This window comes from Ursus americanus, chromosome X (genome assembly GCF_024610735.1).
Source record: "Ursus americanus isolate L20-20 chromosome X, mUrsAme1.1.p, whole genome shotgun sequence".
Taxonomy (NCBI): Eukaryota; Metazoa; Chordata; class Mammalia; order Carnivora; family Ursidae; genus Ursus; species Ursus americanus.
Window position 1 is genome coordinate 32,956,787 of NC_142164.1, and position 21,095 is coordinate 32,977,881.

A 21,095-nucleotide genomic window follows, 5' to 3' on the forward strand; every position below is an offset into this window, starting at 1 on the left:
GTTCATAGTATTTAAATTATTTTATTAAAATCACTTATTAATAGTGATATTTTGGCTTTTTTATATTGTCAAGAAATAAATTGTACACTCGTTTTATTTCTGTTTGGGGCTAAAGTTATGCATCACACGAACAATTAGCTTGTGTGCTGATACAACATAAGAATAGGATTATGATTGCTTTTACCTTGTAACTGAATAAATAGTAATTTGGATTTTTTCCCCATTACTGCTTTAAACACTCTTTATATGGTTATTGTGCTTTCTCTTGACCATTATTTTCAGTCTTCTCTGTTTGCTTTTCCCCCCTCTACTCAGCTTGTAAATATTGGCTGTCCCAGTGGCCCATTCTTGAACTCTTTCCAACTCAGTACTCTGATGTTAGGTGATGTCTTCCATTTCTATGATTTTATAGTACTAACCATATTCCCACAACTTTCAATTTTATATATCCATCCCAGACCTCATTTCTGGGATCTATACTCATCTGACTAACCCGTCCATTGGCTCTCTTTCAGATATCTCACATTATACAAATAGAAAAGTGAATCTTTGATTCTAAACCTCTGCTTCAAAAAACAACATAAAACTCCCACCAGCAACAGCAACAAAAACAAAAATCTTGTTCTACCCCCACCTCTTTTATTAAGTAGCCTCTTACTTATCCCACATAGATGGTCACTTGCCCATCTCTGTAAGTACTAATACCAAAATAATTCAAATTCTATCTAATTTTCTTTTCTTTTTTTTTTTTTTTAAGATTTTATTTATTTATTTGACAGAGATAGAGACAGCCAGAGAGAGAGGGAACACAAGCAGGGGGAGTGGGAGAGGAAGAAGCAGGCCCATAGCAGAGGAGCCTGATGTGGGGCTCGATCCCGTAACGCCGGAATCACGCCCTGAGCCGAAGGCAGACGCTCAACCGCTGTGCCACCCAGGCGCCCCTCTATCTAATTTTCTTATCCTTATTCTTGCAATCTTAATTTAAGCTACCATCATCTATCTCTAGGACCACTGTATTATCTATGGGTCTGTAATGCTAGATATTATACAGCATAATGAACTGGGCATTATTTTGTTTTTAGGGTTTCAGATTAATTGTAAACAGTAATTTTCAACTGCTAGGATTCTGAAGTTATAAGAGTAAGAGGTAAAATCCTAAATGTAAAAGACACATCTTAACCTTAAAAAAATAGTGATTTAATCTTTCCTCCTCAGTAGAACTGCATGATGCTTGGGTGTCCAGAGGAGGTAAACCAGGATATTGAGAAACTTCTGTTTCAAGTTCAGATTTTGGTTTCCAGTAATTCTCTCTGTCCTTTTGTTTAGTCATTCAGAATCCTATAGTGGTAGGAAGAACAATCCAAATTAATTCTCAAATAATCATAACTAATGTTTTCTTTTGCCTATTATAAAATTTTACATTAGGTGAGTGTGTGTTTACACGCACACACAAACATATATTAATACTTGTATATTAATATTCTGAATAGGGAATTTATTATATTGCTAAATAAATAGATCTCATCCCTCAGAGTGAGGAAGTTAAACATTGGTAGGAGGCTGTTCTTATGAGGGCAGAACACATGCTGAATGATGTGTGGTGGATTAAGGTACACCATAGATGTTCTTCCTGACAGAGATAAATAATATTCTTAGTTTTTAACCAAATAAGTGTAATGAAATTAATGTAAGCAAAGTATATTTCTATGATGAGGTAGCAGTGATTCTCAACAGGTTATAGAGGGGTTTGAACCCCAGGGGACATTTTTTGGCTGCCATGATTAGAGCATTTTAATGGCATCTGGTGGGTAAATGCCAGGGATGCTGCTAAATATCCTACAGTAACAAGGATAGCCCCACGCAACAAATCATCACAGAGCCCAAAAGGTCAATGGTGCTTCAGTTAAGAAACTCTTTTAGGTTATTTTTTTCAACCTGTCAGATACTTGTTGTCCTAAGTATTTTTCAAAATTTCATTTAACTAACCTTTAAAAGAGATACACTGTTGGTGGGAATGCAAGTTGGTACAGCCACTCTGGAAAACAGTGTGGAGGTCCCTTAAAAAGGTAAAAATTGAGCTACCCTATGATCCAGCCATTGCACTACTGGGTGTTTACCCCAAAGATACAGACGTAGTGAAGAGAAGGGCCATATGCACCCCAATGTTCATAGCAGCATTGTCCACAATAGCTAAATTGTGGAAGGAGCTGAGATGCCCTTCAACAGATGACTGGATTAAGAAGATGTGGTCCATATAGACAATGGAATATTACTCAGCCATCAGAAAGAACGATTACCCAAAATTTGCAGCAATGTGGACGGGACTGGAGGAGATTATGCTAAGTGAAATAAGTCAAGCAGAGAAAGACAATTATCATATGGTTTCACTCATTTATGGAACATAAGAGATAGGAAGATCAGTAGGAGAAGGAAGGGAAGAATGAAGAGGGGGTAAACAGAAGGGGGAATGAACCATGAGAGACTGTGGACTCTGGGAAACAAACTGAGGGCTTCAGAGGGGAGAGGGATGGGGGATTGGGATAAGCCGGTGATGGGTATTAAGGAAGGCACATATTGCATGGTGCACTGTTATATGCAAATAATGAATCATGGAACATTGCATCAAAAACTGGGGATGTACTGTATGGTGACTAATATAACAAAAATTATTTAAAAAAAAAGAAAAGAAATAAAAAAAATAAAAGAGGTATAATGGTTATAATAATTCCATGATACTATTTTTGTGAAAACTGAAATGAATGGAAGTATATTTGTGTGTACTTGGAATAATTTAGAGGAGGAAGGAATCGAGAATGAATACCAGGTTTCTGGCTTGCACAGTTCAACAGGAGGATGTTGGTGACATTATCTGAGATAAGAGAAACAGATGTGTGGAAGAAGATCTTCAGTTCAGATTTTACAGAATTTGTACAGATTTTGTAGAATTTGAGGTGCCTGAGAGATACCAAGAGAAGTTCTGCAGATCAGAACATAGGTGTTCAGACATAGCTCTAATTTGAAATCTTTTGGTTTATAAATATAATTTAGCCCTGGTATTGGATGAAATCACCCACTAAAGTGTATATCTTAAGAAGGAAAGGGTACCTTGTCACAGCTCTTAGGACAATGACATTCACAATACAGGTAGGGGAAAATCTAGCAAGAGACTAAGAAGTAGCCAGAGAGATAATAAGTGATGCAGAAGTGTAATCTTCCAAGCCAAGAGAAGGGAAGTGTTTCCAGGTAGATGAGTCGTTATTGATACGGAGGCTGTTGGTGACCTAGGTGGGCATGAAAGTGAGTAGAAACCCAATTACAGTGCGTTGAGAAGTCCATGGTAAGTAAGAAATTTAATTATGTTGTAGGTTTATGTAAGTTTGGCTGTGAAGGAGGAAGAGGTAGAGGGGGATGTGGGATCTGAGGAGGATTTTTTGTGTTTTTGAAAAGATGAGAGAGGATTCTTCTTTGTTATTTTATTTTTTATTTTTTAAAAGATTTTATTTATTTATTTGAGAGAGAGAGCAAGAGAGAGAGAGCTAGTAGGATGAGGGGTGAGGGGCCAACGGAGAAGCAGGCTCTCCACTGAGTAGGGAGCCAGATGCAGGGCTTGATCCCTGGACTCCGGGATCATGACCTTAGCCGAAGGCAGACACTTAACTAATTGAGCCACCCAGGCGCCCCTCTCTTTGTTATTTTAAAAGAGAAATTCTAAAGATATTAAAGCATATCAAATACAATTTGTTAATAAACTAGCTTTAAATGAGTATATATATGTATGTATATATTTAGAGATTTTATTTATTTACTTGAGAGGGTGAGCAAGAGAGAGCACAAGCCAGGGGAGGGGCAGAGGGAGAGGGAGAAGCAGGCTCCCTGCTGAACAGGGAACCCAATGTGGGACTCGATCCCAGGACCCTAGGATCATGACCTAATCTGAAGGCAGACACTTAACCGACTGAGCTACCCAGGTGCCCTAAATGAGTATGTTTCTATATGATTTTTTTGCCTGTATGGTCATGGTGGATAATATTTTATAATATATATTTGCAAAAGATTTTATTTATTTGAGAAAGAGAGAGAAAGAGCAGGGGGAGGAGCAGACTCTGGCTCTATCTCAGGACCCTGAGATCATGACCTGAGCTGAAATCAAGAGCTGGATGCTTAACTGGCTGGGTCACCCAGGTGCCCTAATATTTTATAATATTTTATGTATGTATGTATGTATGTATGTATGTATTTATGTATGTAAGCTCTATGCCCAATGTGGGGCTTGAATTCACAATACTGTGATCAAGAGTCAGATGCTCTACCAATGAGCCTGCCAGGTGCCCCATATTTTATATTTTAAATAGTTGCTTAGATGCTAAGTGATTCAGCAAGTATGAAAATAGTTCTGTTAATTATAATAGATACGGTATATGCTTGGTACTCAAATATTACTTTTCTTTTTCAGATCTTTCGAGAAATCGTTTTACAGAAATTCCTTCTGATGTCTGGTTATTTGCACCTCTTGAGACATTAAATTTATATCATAATTGCATCAAAACCATTCCTGAAGCCATTAAAAACCTGCAGATGTTGACATACCTTAACATTAGGTAAGGAAACTTTTTTTTTAGTAGATTTTGTTTTTTATTACAGTTCTAATCCTTTTTAGTAACAAAGGAATGTGTTTGGCTTGGCTTTGTAACCTATATTTATATCTTATTTGTATTTGTTATATGTTCACATTACTTTATAGGTGTTTGGTCTTGTTCTTGAGAGCTGTGCTTCTCATCCCAGCCTTTAATCTGCACAGGAGTCACCTGGGGATTAAAACACCTGATTACATAGCTCTGCCGTGGGGCCTGCATTTCTTTTTTTTTTTTTTTTAATTTATTTATGTGACAGAGAGCCCGCAAGAGAGGGAACACAGCAGGGGGAGTGGGAGAGGAAGAAGCAGGCTCCCAGCGGAGGAGCCTGATGTGGGGCTCGATCCCAGAACGCTGGGATCACGCCCTGAGCCGAAGGCAGACGCTTAAGGACTGCGCTACCCAGGCGCCCCGGGGCCTGCATTTCTAACAATGCCCCATGGTAATGCCTGTGCCTGCTGGTCCTTATCACTTTGAGTAGCAAGGCTTTATTTAGATCAGAAATGTTTTACTGAAATCATAGCGCCACAATGCGGATTTATTTATATATACATTTTCAGTTAAAGTGAAACATTATGAAGAAACAGTTCTTGAGCTATATTATTCACTCTTGTGAGTTCTCCTTGCTACTTTAAGGATGAATAGGTTGGGATGGAAGTGTTGGAATGTTAGGAAGTAGATGACAGTTGGGTTAGTACTTAATAGATGCTTACTATGTGCCAGACAATGTTTCAAATACCTTATCCATATTACCTCATCTCCTCTTCACAACAGCATTTTGAGAGGGGGTACTATTATTTTTTTAAAAGATTTTTAGGGATGCCTGGGTGGCTCAGTTGATTAAGTGTCTGCCTTTGGCTCAGATCATGATCCCAGGGTCCGGGGATCGAGTCCCGCACCGGGCTCCTTGCTCAGTGGGGAGTCTGCTTCTTCCTCTGCATGCCTCTCTCTCTCTCTCCGTGGCAAATAAATAAAATCTTCAAAAAGAGGGATGATTTTATTTATTTTAGAGAGAGAGAGAGGGAGCACGAGAGGGGGAGGGCAGAAGGAGAGGAGAAACAGACTCCCTCCTGAGCAGGGAGCCCGATGCAATGCAATGCGCTGCATTGTGGGGCTTGGACCCAGGACCCCGAGATCATGACCTGAGCTAAAGGCAGATGCTTAACCGACTGAGCCACCCAGACACCCCGAGAGAGGTACTATTATTATCCTTGCATTACAGGTGAGGCAGCTGAGGCACAGAGAGTACGTATATGCCCAAAGTCATATGTGTTGTGTGTGTGTGTGTGTGTGTGTGTGTGTGTGTGTGTGTGTACATACAGCAAGTGGTAGAGGGTAATAGCTGTATTACCCTCTACCTGTAGAACTCTGATTCTTAGCTATTACCCTCTATTTATAACAGTCAGCATTTGACAAGTATAAGAAAAAAATTGTCCTGTCAAATGAGTGACATTGAATGGAAACTGGTAAATTGTGACTTAGGCTTAGAATCATTTTCGGGACACCTGGTTGGCTCAGTTGGTGGAGTGTGTGACTCTTGATCTCTGGGTTGTGGGTTTGAGCCCCATGTTGGGTGTAGAGTACTTAAAAAAAAATAAAATGTTAAAAAAAAAAAAGAATCAGGGGTGTGGTGGCTCAGTCAGTTGGGCATTTGTTTTCGGCTCAGGTCATGATCCCAGGGTCTTGGGATCAAGCCCAGGGCTCTCTGCTCAGCAGGGAGCCTGCTTCTTCCTCTGTCTGCAGCTCCTCCTGCTTGTGCTCCCTCCCTCCCTCCCTCTCTCTCAAATAAATTAATAGTCTTAAAAAAAAAAAAAAGAATCATTTTCTTGTTTTTTTGTTTTGTTGGTTTTTCTCTTTAGTTGTAAGGGATAATTTCTTCCCCCTCCTTAACAAAGTTACATGTCTAAATTCCCATACAGGGAGATGGTAAATATAATTAATGTGTATAAATAGTAATGCTTCTTTCTCACTGTGTGATACGTTAATCCTTCTATTTGTCTCCTCCAGTGGTGTCACCTGGCAGTACATAGTATTTTAACTGAATCTTTGTACCTTAAAATGTGTGAGAGGAAATTCCTTTCATAGATGTTAGTCATTTGGGTTGCTCTTTTCTCTAATATCTCCTTGGCCTGGCTTGGGAGAGGTTTTGAGTCAAGTGAGGCATTTTTAAGTTTTGTCTTTATTTTTGTTTCACTTTGTTGTCTTATGGAAAAAAGTGATTTGTCAAAAATTGAACTATATTCTGTATTAATAGAAATGTATGGTAATCTTAAAATAGTTTCACTAAAACTTTCTGATTCTTTCCTGTTTTGATCTTTATGTACTTTTAAAAAGAGTTTATTTTGAGAGAGTGCGTGCATGCGCGAGTGTGCACGTGAGTGCGGGTGGGGGGGGGCAGAGGGAGAAGCTGCCTCCCTCCTGAGCAGGGAGCCCAATGCCAGACTTGATCCCAGGACCCTGGGATCCTGACCTGAGCCGAAGGCAGACGCTTAACCGAATAAGCCACCCAGGCGCCCCTGAACAGTCTTTATTGAAATAACATTAGTCCTTGTTTCTGATTTCCTTTGTCTCTAAAACATGGCAAAAAAGTGAAAATTAATGACTTATTAGCTGTGTATAAAGAAATTCAATTCTGGAGAAAGCTGACTGTGCTAAATCAATGAACCTGCTTCTTAAAGTAAGAAAATAAGCCAATTTTTTTTTTTTCAGTAAGCTCTAGGCTCAACGTGGGCTTGAACTCATGACTCCCAGATCAAAAGTCACATGTTCTACGACTGAGCCAGCCACGTGCCCCCCCCCCCCATAGGCCAACTTTTAAACTTTTTTTGGTCTGAAGGAGATTAGAATGAATTTGTACGTGCCGTTATTTTTCCCACTTACTTTATTTTTTATTTTGGTGAAAATATCTTGAGAAACTTGTAGGATGGTTTTTTAGCTCTGTCTTTCTGTATAATACTCCCTTTTTCAGTAGAACTCTGCAGGAAGATCCTTGTGTGCTCCACCCTGGCCACTTTCCCAAGGGTCCTGTTTGATCCTGAAAGTGTCAAGAGTTGTAAGAAGCCCCTGGCATATTTGACATTCCAGCAGCCTGGCCATGATTGCTGGTCTAGGGGCATTGTCTTTTTTTTTTTAAGTCTGTGCCTTCTGATTAAAGCCAGTCTAGTGTTTCTGGATGTCCTCTGCAGGCATAACATGGGCAGTTGAAAGTTCTTGATGTTCTTCCTTGGGGTGACACTAGGTTTTTGTTGCTGTGCATGTTACACAAAATGTTAGGTATAGGTCTATAAATGCCACTTTGAGGGGTGCCTGGGTGGCTCAGTTGGTTAAGCGTCTGCCCTCTGCTTGGGTCATGATCCCAGGGTCCTGGGATTGAGCCCAGTTTCAGGCTCCCTGCTCAGCAGGAAGCCTGCTTCTCCCTCTCCCTCGGCCTGCCGCTCCCCTTGCTTGTGGTCTCTGTCAAATAAATAAAATCTTTAAAAAAAAAATGCCACTTAAAAAAACAGGAAAAATAACTTTTTAAATGAATACTTGATACTATGTAAATGTAATGGTATACTTTATATGTTTTGGTGGGGGGACTGTCTTAGTCTGTTTGGGCTGTTATGACAGAATACCATGTATTGGGTGCCTTATAAACAACAGAAACTTATTTTTCACATTTCTGGAGGCTGAGAAGTCCAAGATCAAGTCACTGGCAGATTTGGTGTCTGGTGGGGACCTGCTTCTTGGTTCATAGGCAGCCGTCTGCTAGCTGTCCTCACATGGTAGAGGGAGCAAGGGAGCTCTCTGAGGTATTTTTTACAAGGGCACTAAACCTGTTCATGAAGGGTCCACCGTTATGACCTAATCACCTCCCAAAGGCCCCACTTCCAAGTATCATCACATTGGGGATTAGGTTTTAACATTAAAATTTTGGGGGGCACAAACATTGAGTCTGCAGCAGGGATCATTTGGTTCAGTCTGTATTGGTATGTAAATTTGACCCACAGTAGGTTGAGGGTAAGGACCCCAGAGTGATATTGTCCGGATTTGAATCTTGGCTCTCTTACATACCAGCTGTGTGACTTTGAGCAGTTTGCTTAATCTCTTTTTGACTGATTCTTCCTCTGTAAAATGGGCATCATGATATGCTCTATTTTCCTAAAGTAGGTTGTTGTGACGTTAATTCATGTGAGGTACACTGAACATGGCCTGACACATAATAAACACTCAATAAATGTTAGTTGTTGTTATATTTAAGTGTATCCACAGAGATAGGAATGTTTTATCAACTTGGAACTGAGGTAAAGGTGTTAGTGGGCTCACCCTAAACCCATAAGGAAAGGGAATGGGTTAGGGTTACTATATGTGTTTGAAGATGTATTTCTTTTTTTTTTTTTTTTATAGATTTTATTTATTTATTCGACAGAGATAGAGACAGCCAGCGAGAGAGGGAACACAAGCAGGGGGAGTGGGAGAGGAAGAAGCAGGCTCATAGCAGAGGAGCCTGATGCGGGGCTCGACCCCATAACGCCGGGATCACGCGCTGAGCTGAAAGCAGACGCTTAACTGCCGTGCCACCCAGGCGCCCCTGAAGATGTAGTTCTATTAATTCTTTCATAGATTTGAACTTAGTGCATGCAAGCTTATCCTTGGAACCTTTCCTTTGTTAGAAGCATGGAGCTATTGAATGCAGTGAAATGATACCAGAGAACAAGGTTCTGGCATTTTCTAGCTCAGAAGAATGATTCTGGGTTTTGAGAGCTGATGGTATGTGAGAAAATATCATAGGTAACAACACAGGCTTTGCAGTCTTTTGTGACTGGGCAAGTCCCTTAGACAGTTGAAACCTTTGTTTTCTTCTTTGTATAATGGATATAATAGTACTGCCTGTCTTATGGGGTTAATGTGAGTATTAAATGAGATAGTGCATTTAAGGATTTTAATGTAATACAGAGTAAGCACTCTAAATGATGGTCATTATTTGGTGAAAGCTTTTTATTTTACTTTTAAGGTGATTTGTTCACCTCAACATAATGTGAGAGATTTCAGACATATCCCATAATGAGACTTTCTTATTCTTTTCAGTCGAAATCTTTTATCAACATTGCCAAAATACCTATTTGATCTTCCCCTTAAAGTTTTGGTCGTCAGTAATAATAAACTGGTATCCATTCCAGAAGAAATTGGGAAGTTAAAAGACTTAATGGAATTGGTGAGTAAAATAGTTGCATTGATATGTATAATATAGAATATACATAACACATACCTTTATATTTTGGAAGATTGCTCTTTATGAAATTTCAGTGTAATTTTTTAAAAAAGAATAACTTGGTATATCCTTATGTTCACCTTAGTAAAGTTTTGAGATACTATTGCTTGTGTCTGATATTAGCTCATAGCCACAGTGAAAGCCTGGTTGTTCCTTAGTCCTAGTGAGGTTAAAAGGTTTGCTTTATAAGTTTTAAGAAATGCTTTTCAAACCGATAAGCATTTGTCTGTCCATTTTGGGGACAGACCAGGAAAAGATAAGTTTTAAAGGTTTTACAGGGCTACTATGAAAGCCTCAGAGAAGGGGGATAGAGGAAGAGACTACAATGCCTGCAAACAATAGAATGAACAAAATAACTCTTTTTCTCGATATTCTCATGTGATTTTATAACACTTTTGGGACCAAGATAAATGGAGAGAGGCCATTACATATAATTAATTATAGAAATACAGGAATAATTTAATTACCTTGACCAGAACATTTTAGGTATTAAAGGATATTGAACTTTGAGAGAAACATACTTATATCCTCAAAGCATTGACCTATTTTCTCATCTTTCTGTTACTTTTGTAGGGGGACAAGAGCAGGTCACCCCAAGATGGGCTACTTTGGCGTGATTATTTTGAGTTGAAAGCAATCAAACCAACAGATTTAGGAAAAGCTCTTTACTTCCCCCTCAGCTGCCTAAATTTACATTGGAAAGGAGAGCCTCTACCAGGAAAGGCCCTATTAACAGAGATTCCTCTTTACCTATTTAACTTTAACTAACTTATTTGAATAACTGAGCACTGCTTTATTTTCCAAACATCTTCTCTCACCTTCCTGCTAATAATGGTCTTCCTCCCCTTTGTTTTCCCAGACTCCTACCCATCTCCTTAGCCCAGGATGTCACATAAGCATCCTGTTGCCTATCTTTGGAATTTCATGTTTGTATGGATTCTCCGTACTTACGAAACTGAATTTGATTTTCTCCTGTTAATTTGTCTCATGTTAATTTGATTCTTAGTCCAGCTAGAAGGACTTTGAAAGGCAGAGGACATTTCTTTCTTCCCAACACTTCCACGTCAGTACAATATACCTTGCTGTTGTTTATTTTTATTTTTTATTTTTTGTTTTATCTTGAGTAATGCTTTCCCAATACATAGACATTTTTAAAGTATTCTTAAGTATGACTTTATTACGTGTGGAGGGCCAAAAATTTTCTTGGGGAACTTATCTACGATTATACAGTGGCAAATTAATGTGCAAATAGAATGTAATGAACAGAAATTTCAGGAATGTCGTTCTTTTATTTCTTTTATTCATTGATGCATGTGCAATTATAACATAAGGGGAGTGCCTTGAACTTAGTCCTCTTACAATGTTTTAGAAATATATAATTGTAGCCACTTGCTAATGAAGGAATCCCTGACATATTTAGTTGTATATTTTCAGTAGTGGATAAATCTCTTTTTTTGTGTGACCAAGGCATCCCTTATTCTCTTTTGCAAAACTTTGTTATCTTTATTATTTTGAACTAAAATACATGCCCCTATCACTTTTATCCATTGGTCTTGGGACTACCACGTGAAAAAGTATAGATAATGACAACTTTTCTTCCCTTCAGGTATTTGTAATCTGTCATATGTCTACTCTCCATTTTACCAAACTCTAAGACCTGTTTTTCTGTAGCTTAAACATCTGTTACTTTTATTCCTTTCTATATTTTCTATATTTCTATTCTTCATTACTTTTTATTTTTAGCTATTTCTTTTTCTTTTCTTTCTTTATTTTTTTTAAAAGATTTTATTTATTCATTCGACAGAGAGAGAGAGAGAGAGAGAGACGGCCAGTGAGAGAGGGAACACAAGCAGGGGGAGTGGGAGAGGAAGCAGGCTCCCAGCGGAAGAGCCTGACGTGGGGCTAGATCCCAGAGCGCCAGGATCACGCCCTGAGCCCAAGGCAGACGCATAACGACTGAGCCACCCAGGCGCCCCTATTTTTAGCTATTTCTATCCTGAAAATGTTTCCTTTTATTAAGGTTCCTTTTAACATTATATTCACAAATGAGCAGAAGATTCTAGAGGTGGTTTAACAAATTCATAGTAAAGGAGGACCAGTATTTTCTTGGACCTAGATACTGTTAATATTTTTAAAATTTTATAAATATTATATTTTATTCTATGGCTGTATAATTTCTTTTTCTTTTGTTTCATTCAGTTTTTGACACTATGTTCTAAATTATATTACATGAGATAGTTTTGGGATAAATAAAATTTTAAAAATATTGAGGATTTTTAGATTTATTCTAGTATTTTTAGCTAAATAGACTATTTTAAACTATTAAATACCATGTTTCACTAGGCACTATAAAATTATTGTGCTTTTATTTAAATTCTTGAAATCAGTTAACAGTGGATTGATAGCATTAGGATGGCTAATTGACAGTTGTAAATCACATAATGAATTTGTGGGTGTTACCTGTCATTGGTGTATTTCCCATGACACTGTTCCACAAGAATGTGGTAGCCAACTACAGTGAAATTGTCATTAGAAACCTAGGAAATATTCTCGGGTCTCCAATCCCCAGCCGAGTACTTTTTAGAGTACCCATTGGTGAGTGGGTCAGTTTTTTGTGCTTGGGTTTATTTCTTCAGGGCAGCTATCACATTTCTATGGATTTTTATATGGAAATCTCTAGTATTAGATACTTTTTGTAGGAAGCAATAGTATTAACTTAAAGGCCATTTTCCCAAAATTTTCTTATCTTTCATTTCTGGTAATAGCCTATTCTCAACCTAGCAGCTAAGGTGATCCTGTTGAAACATAAGTCAGATCAAGTCATACCTCTGTTTAAAAGTTTCAGGTTTCTTTCTTTTCTTTTCTTTTTTTTTTTTTTAAAGATTTTATTTATTTATTTGACAGAGAGAGACAGCCAGCGAGAGAGGGAACACAAGCAGGGGGACTGGGGGAGTGGGAGAGTGGGAGAGGAAGAAGCAGGCTCCCATCGGAGGAGCCTGATGTGGGGCTCGATCCCGGAATGCTGGGATCATGCCCTGAGCTGAGGGCAGACACTTAACGACTGAGCCACCCAGGCGCCCCAAAAGTTTCAAGTTTCTGTTCACATATCCTTTGAGTAAAAGCCTAAGTTGTTCCCCTTCCCCCAGTGTACTCTCCCCCCCACCTTGCCCACTTCCTTCTAGTTACACTGGATTTCTTGCTGTTCTTTGGTACATGTCAGGCATGTTTTGCGTAAGAGTCCTTTTACATTTATTGTTCCTTATATTCCTTTCTTATATATTGGCAAGGCTCATGCTCTCAGCTCTGATAATACTGATGAGTTTGGGGAATATCAGTGAGGTTCAGTGGGGGTGGAGTCCGGAGCCGACGACCAAGAAAGAATTCTTGAGGCGTCTTTGGTGCAAAATTGGTGGTTTATTAAAGCACGGGGACAGGACCCGTGGGCAGAAAGAACTGCTGCACCAGGGTTGTGAGGGGTGGCTGATTATATACCATGGGGTTGGGGGAGGTAAGGAAAAAAGGGAGGTTGAGAAAATACTTTCATATGTTAAAGAAGATTCACAAGATACCGGAGGCCTTGCCATTGTCGAGTTAAGGTTGTTTTTCCCTCTAGCAAGGCATTAACATTAAGATGGTTGGGAACTTCCTGGAGGCTGCAGATTTATAAGGACATTTAATCGTATCTACATTCCCTTCCGGAAGCTAGGTTATTGGTAGAAATGTTTCGTTCTTGTAAACTGCTAAGACATTTGCAAACTGAGGGAGACTTAAATCTTGCAGGATTGTGGTATCTATAGGTTAACTATTACTTTGTCCTTTACGGCAGCCAGGAGTGCCTGGGGAATGTCACATACATCCCCTGGTGGGGGGGGGTTGCAGGGTGTCAGTTTCTGCTTTGTCCTCAGCTGGCCTTCTGTTCCCTCATCAACACTGCTCATCAGCTTCTCCATGAGACAATCTAAATTGCTAATATCCTTCCCCATTACTATTAGCACTGCCGTTTTCCTTTACCCTGCTTTTTTTCCCCCACAGCACTTATCACCTGTCATATTATGTAATCTACTCTCCTTGCTAGAATGTAAGAAGCTCCATAAAGAGCTATGAGGACAGGAACTTTTGTTGGTTTTATTTCTTAGTGTGTCCCCAGCACCTAGAACTGGGCCTAGCAAATAGTTGGTATTTGATAAATGTTTGTCATTGAGTGAAGATGCCTTAGATATAGTATGAAAGAAGTATGTAAGATACATTTTTCTAATCATCTTAGCTATATTGCATTTTTCCCTACATGGCTTTAATATTCTTCTGAATTTATCCTCCTGCCTTTTTAAATTTTTGATATAACTGAATATATGTGCCACTTTAATCCCTCCAAGCTAATATAATTTCCAGTGAAAGTTGAAAATTGGGAGCAGTTGCAGTAGCATGTGAATTTCATTTGCAGTGTGTCTGGAATGACTGCTGTGTGAGATCTTGTTGCAGATTTTTCTTCAAGAGGAGGAAGAGGAGAGCACAGTTAAGCTGTCTCTTACTATGGAAAAGTGGTATCCTTTACCTTTAAATCAGGACTTGCATTTTAATTTAATCTTGAGACACTTCTGATTCAGATCTCCTGGAAAGTCTTTGGGTTATGCGGTGGGCCGCAGAATTTTGAGCTTGTAACCCCTCATATTTTGTATCCCTTTGAGAAAGAGGTTTAAATTGATTCTGACCATAGTCTTTGGTTCTTCAGCTCATGTTTGTAAATCCTTGAATCTCTCAGCTTCTGCCTAACAGAGTAGCTTGAAATACTATAATAGACAGATTTTCACAGTGATTGATAGTCGTTTTTTATTTTACCTCTGAATGAAGAGCACCTGGGTTATCCTTATAGTTCTAGTTTTGGTTGAGGAGAGTGGTCTTTGGTTGAGATTTTCAAAAGGCTGAATTATGTAGTACTAAGTTATAACTTCAGTGTTGCACAGAAAAATTTGTTAACTGCTAGATTGACTTCATGATGTAATATAAATAGAAATCTTCCAGATAAGCCATTTTTAGAGAAACAACATTTGAGGTAACTTTTGCTAGCTATTAGCCATGTGCTTTAATTTTAAAATGGAAATAGGTATCTCTCAGTTAGTTTGTTATAATTTTATTTTCTTATTTTCCTTAGGATATTAGCTGCAATGAGATTCAGGTCCTTCCCCAACAAATGGGAAAATTACATTCACTTAGAGAGCTAAATATAAGAAGAAATAATCTTCATGTGTTGCCAGATGGTAAGATGCTCATTATTTTTACTGAAATGAATAAGAGAGTAACTGTGTCAAATTTAATTTATCTTTCATTTCTGAACAGAATTAGGAGATCTTCCCTTAGTCAAGCTGGATTTCTCTTGTAATAAAGTGACTGAAATTCCAGTTTGTTACCGGAAGCTGCATCATTTACAAGTAATGATTTTGGATAACAATCCATTGCAAGTACCACCAGCGCAGGTTTGTAATAAAAATATGATACTTGTTACTTCTCTTTTTATTCATAATTATACATCAAATTGGTAAATTAAAAAGCATCAGAATTAGGAGTCAGTTTGTTGTTGCGGCCTTATTGTCTAAAGGAGCTTTTCTGAGAAGTGAGTTTTGCACTTTGGTAGGAGATTTAGCTTAGCTTCTAGAGAAGAGGATTTCGAAAACCTAGATCTATAATTCTATCAGTGTTCTTTTAAAAACATAGGCTGTGGAGTCTCTCTGCCTCTGTCCTACTCAGGTATGTATCTACTTGACATTTGTTGCGTGATTGATTGGAACACATTCTTAGCACTGGTAGATGGAATCTTAACAGAGCAAAATATGAGTGGAAAAGTATTAATTCAGCCTTTGAGTTGGAGGATTAAATCCACGTGGGGTCTATTGAAATGATATTAAAGGAATATACTAAGATATAAACCCATAAGGCCAAAGGATGAGAGAGAAGAGGGCAGCAGGGGAGAGATGGCAACAGAATTTTGAAAAATGGAAGACAGATGAAATATTGGAAACTAGGGTCTTTACTTACACTGGCACAAGAGAATCTGGCTGAGGAGGCACATGGCAGTGAAATGCCAGCCTCTTCTCTACTTCCAATCTATGTTCCCTTGCTTGGTTGCATACATCCAGAAGACGGTTGCCTTTTTCTTTCTACAAAGGTACATTCCGCTCATTCCAAAGGAGTTGCTTTTTCTAATTCAAATAAAGTCTGGCTGGGGTGCTGGTAGTAGCTGCCTTAGCAGAATGGGGAAAGCTGAAGCTTGGATATGCTATGGGAGAAGGCAATAAGAAGAAGGTTGATTTACTGTGTTAAACCTAGGAATGGTTTGCGTATTGGAGGAAACATATAACTGAATAGAATGAAGAAAGACTAAAAATATGAAGGTCTGTAGAATTGTCTTAAGGCAGTGCTGTCCAGCAGAGCTTCCTGAATTATAGGAACGTTCTATAATTTGAGCTATCTGATACCATTGCTGCTTGCTACATGTGGCTATTGAATACTTGAAATATGGCTGGTGCACCTAAGGAACCAAAATTTAAATGTAATCTTATTTTGATTAATTTAAAATTAAATAGCTTCATGTGACTAGTGGCTGCCATATTGGACACCACAGGTCTAAGATTTGCACCCTCAGATTCTTGCTCTTAGCTCAGTGATGTAGCTGGCCCTCACCTGCCTTAGCAGAAGCCTGGGGTTTATTCGGTAGTAGAATAGGTAGGTAGATTCTCTCAGATTCTCTGCCTTGACTCAGCAGCCAAATGACTATTGCTCCTTGCCTCAGCAGAATATTTTCTTGGTCATAATACTGTAACTACTGGGTTTTGATTTAATTGTGACATATTTGTAATAATAGCAAAGGTACATCTAGTGCTTACTGTGTTCCAGGTGCGACTGAAATGCTTTACATGCATTAATTTATTTAATTCTTGTAGTAACCCTATAAAACAGGTACTGTCATTATACCTCATTTTATATATGAGGAAACAGAGGCATAGAAGTTAAGGGACTTATTCAGTGCCGCATAGCTAACATGTGGTACTGCTGGTTTCAAACCAAGGCAGCCTGATTCCAGTCCAAGCTCTAACCACGAGGCTATGCTTCTGAAGGTGGAAGTAAGTTGCTAGGGATTGAAGATGGGACGATGGTATGGTGTTGTTGATTATATGATGATATGATGATGTGAGACTAGTTATAGTAGTAGTAATATAAGAAATCTAAGTCCTCATTTTCCTTAGTAAGACCTCGACAAGTAAGATCTATAACTAAAAAAATAAAACAGTAGAACCATGTTACTGATAAATATAAAGGTAAGTAGCAGATAACCAACTAAAAGTTGATATGTGGGGGCTAGGTCTTGGAGATTGAAAGGGGTGGAATGGGGGATTAATTTTTTGTTACCAGTTTTATAATTCTCTTTGATTTTAAAACTATGTACATGAATTACTACAATAAAAAATTTGTAAAAGGAGGCACCTGAGTGGCTCAGTTGGTTATGCATGTGACTTCAGCTCAGGTCACGATCTCAGGGTCCTGGGATTGAGCCCTGCGTAGGGCTCCCTGCTGGTCCTCTCCCTCTGCCCCTCCCTCTGCTTGTGCTCCCATGAGTTCTCTCTCTTTCAAATAAATAAAATCTTTAAAAAATTTACAAAAGAAAAGAATTCACCAGTATTTAATTTGGTAATGAAAGATAATTATTTTTTGGTTTATACAGATAATGGGATATATCTTAATTGGTAGTATATTTATATTCTAATAGCTCAGAAGTTTTCCTTTTAAATGAAAATTTTCAGTGGTCAGGTCAGATTTGGTGTCTATTACAATTATCTAAGAAACATTCTTTCTTTATACCAGGAATGATAATTACCTTTAAATGTACTTTTCCTACTGTTTTGTTTCTTACTGTTTTCTTTGTTGATTATTTTTGCATATATTTGTAGGTTATGTGAGCCCATAAAACAAAACATTTTTGATTATAGTTTTCTTAACATTTTTTTTTAAAGTAAGTTCTACACCCAGCGTGGGGCTTGAACTCATGACCTCAAGATCAAGAGTTGCATGCATGTGTTTCCTACTGAGCCAGCCAGGTGCCCCATGATTATAGTTTTTGAGAAATATTTATTTGATATTACTCATGGTGACTGCAGTTAACATTTGTAAAGCTGACTTATTGTTTTCTTACTGCTCATTGTCTGTCTTTTTTATATAGAATACTTTCTTTCACATAGTATTTTACCCCTTATTATTCCTTTTCTCCATCGCCAATGAAAATGACTTTTCAGGATATTACCTTATTTGAATTGGCCATTTAAAAAACTATTTTATTCTCACTGGCCTACTAATGTGTCTTTCAACAAATTAATTTTTTCTATATTTACATTCTTTTGATTAACTTTCTTCCAGTGTTTAGACCAAACAATTTAGTGGTTTTGATAAGATTACTTTTTTTTTTTTAAAGATTTTATTTATTTACTTGAGAGAGAGCAGGGGTAGGGGGAGGGGCAGAGAGAAAGGGAGAAGCAAGACTCCCCACTGAGCAGGGAGCCTGATGCAGGGCTCTATCTCTGACCCTGGGATCACAACCCAAGCTGAAGGCAGATGCTCAACTGACTGAGCCACCCACATGCCCCTGATAAGATTGCTTTAAAGAATTACATGGGTAATTTTTTTTTTTCTGTTCTCATCACTGCAATGACTATATTTCTTTTCACTTTTTTCTAATAAAAGCAACTTTTATGAATTATAGATTTTATATTTAGTGATTTGTATATTGTACTTTTGGCAAGAAAACCTGAGTGAGATATAGAAAAATTAACTTATTTTTTTCTAGTAAGAATAGAAACAGTGAAAGAATTTTAGTTTCTATTATTGTCAAATGTTTTATAAAGTATCAGCAGTACAAATTGTTCAAATATGTAAAGTATTATGATTGTGATGTCTCAGCATAATTTTAAGATTATTAAAATATATAAATAAATTGGTAGGTGAAACTTATATTTGGACCTATATAATTAAATCTACTTTCTCAATTATTTATTGACAGATATGTTTAAAGGGTAAAGTACACATATTCAAATACTTAAATATCCAAGCATGTTGCAGAATGGATAAGAAACCAGATTCTCTGGATCTTCCATCATTGAGTAAAAGAATGCCCTCCCAGCCTCTCACAGACAGGTAATGTAATATTCTTACAGTCTCATTTCATGATTGATATCTTCTCTGTATGTAGAAGATATTTATTAATCTTGAGTGTACTGAATATATTTAGATTGATTGGCCTGGTGTTAAAATCAATAACTGACTAAAGTGAAATCTCACCATCATAGAATGAAACTTGTGATAATAGAATAAATTTGGGATTTTCTCAAAATATTAATTAGCACTAATATTTTAGTAGTAAAATGTAAACGTTTGACATTATAGTACAGAAACACTAATTTCTCCGCATTTGACAACTGTTAATATCTCTACTACCATCACTCTATTGTACTAACCAGTATTGTAATAACTACGGAATTTGACTTTGAACTGAGGTTAGTGGAAGAGCAAGAGATTTTAGGGTACCTTTCTTCTTCATCTTCTTTATTTTTTATGTCTAGCTCAAAGATGATTTATCATTGGTATTCTTTATGATATTCTGTATGATATTGATACTCTGTATGATATGAAAATCTCCTCCTGAGATTTGAAATGGTAGATTTGGCTATCTGTTTTTAATTCATCCTTTTGGGATATAGGTTGGTCTGAAAGATTTTATGGAAACATAATTCCATCCATTAATATGGAAAATAATTTGGAATGGGGTGAGACTACAGAAAGGGAGACTACACTCTTGCCTAAAATGTTAAAAGGTTTGTCATTTTATTCGTGCCAAAATTTAGACTAATTGGAATGACAGTATTTTAAGTACTGTTCTTGAATTCCCAAATAGGACATTTTCTTAAATATTTCTGTTGCCTAAGTAAAATTAAATATCTAAACATTATATTTAATACCTAAAGATTAATTTGTTTATTATTGTGAATGATAATAGACCAAACAATTCTACAAAAACTAGACTTTATTCATACTCTAACCTCTATTAGTTTGCTTTATATTTATTTAAAAATGAATATGCTTTAGTAATGGCATTCATTAAACTAGTCATTTATTTATTTCACAAGTATCAGTTGGAAAAAAACCCCCAGTATCAGTCAAATGCCTACTGGCAGGCTCAGTGTATGTTTTGTTGAATGATGTATTCCTTGGTGTTGGCCCTCATGGAGTCCACAGTGTAGAGGAGGAGTTAGTCAGCAAACAAAGCAAAGAAGTAAATATACACATACACACATACGATTGCAAATTGTGGCAAGTGTTGTGAAGGAAAGAAACATATTTCAGGAGTGTGGTCGGTAAATGTCGCTTTGGGAAGGTGAGGTTTTAAGTCAAGACCTGAAAGGAGAAAAGCTAGTTGTGTAAAGACTGAGGGGAAAGAGCATTTCAGACAGAAAGAATGACATCTGCTAAGGCCTTACGTTAGGAAGAAACTTGGTGTGTTAAAGAAACTGAAAGACCAGCATGATTGGAACAGAGTGGCTGAAGGGTACAGATGTACAAGTTGATTTTGGAGAAGTAGTCAGGGCTCGAGTCATGTGGGTGCTTTGGAGGCTGTGGTAAGGAGTTTGAATTTTACTTATAGTGCAATGGGAAGTCAGTGGACAGTTACAAGCAGGAGAATAGCATGATCTGATTTATGTTTTAAAAAAGAGCTATTTTGGCTCTTATAAGGAGAACAGGTTGGACGTAAACAAAAGCAGAACCACAGGGACTAGTTAGGTTGTTGAAGTACTTCTAAGAGATCAAGGGGTCTTGAATAGGGTGATTACAGTGGAGATGAAAAGGAGTGGACAGGATTGAGATATATTTTGGAGATGGTCTCTAGCAATGATGTCCAATAGAAATGTAATATAAGCTACATATATAATTTTGCATTTTCTTGTAATCCATTAAAAAAAAGTAAAAATGAAACAGGTGAAATTAATTTTAATAATATGTTATTTAGGGATGCCTGAGTGGCTCAGCCAGTTAAGCGTCTGCCTTCGGCTCAGGTCATGATCCCAGGGTCCTGGGATTGAGTCCTGCATCGGGCCTCCTTGCTCAGTGGGGAGCCTGCTTCTCCCTCTCCCTCTGCCTGCTGCTCCCCCTGTTTGTGCTCTCACTCTGACAAATAA

The 21,095-nt window shown here is 37.8% G+C and overlaps 1 protein-coding gene across 8 annotated transcripts in view; it reads left to right on the forward strand.

Moving 5' to 3' along the window:
• Window positions 1-21,095, forward strand: part of LRCH2 (leucine rich repeats and calponin homology domain containing 2) — a 115,886-nt gene that overhangs the window by 27,425 nt on the left and 67,366 nt on the right. For all 8 annotated transcript variants that reach the window (XR_015723447.1, XR_015723446.1, XR_015723445.1 and 5 more), the window contains exons 2-6: window positions 4,454-4,598; window positions 9,699-9,825; window positions 15,032-15,137; window positions 15,217-15,353; window positions 18,926-19,059. Coding sequence is in view for 4 of the 8 variants with exons in the window: in XM_087860226.1 (XP_087716352.1) it covers window positions 4,454-4,598; window positions 9,699-9,825; window positions 15,032-15,137; window positions 15,217-15,353; window positions 18,926-19,059 (649 nt within the window). In the remaining 4 variants the exon portion in view is untranslated. The remainder of the gene's footprint in view (window positions 1-4,453; window positions 4,599-9,698; window positions 9,826-15,031; window positions 15,138-15,216; window positions 15,354-18,925; window positions 19,060-21,095) is intronic.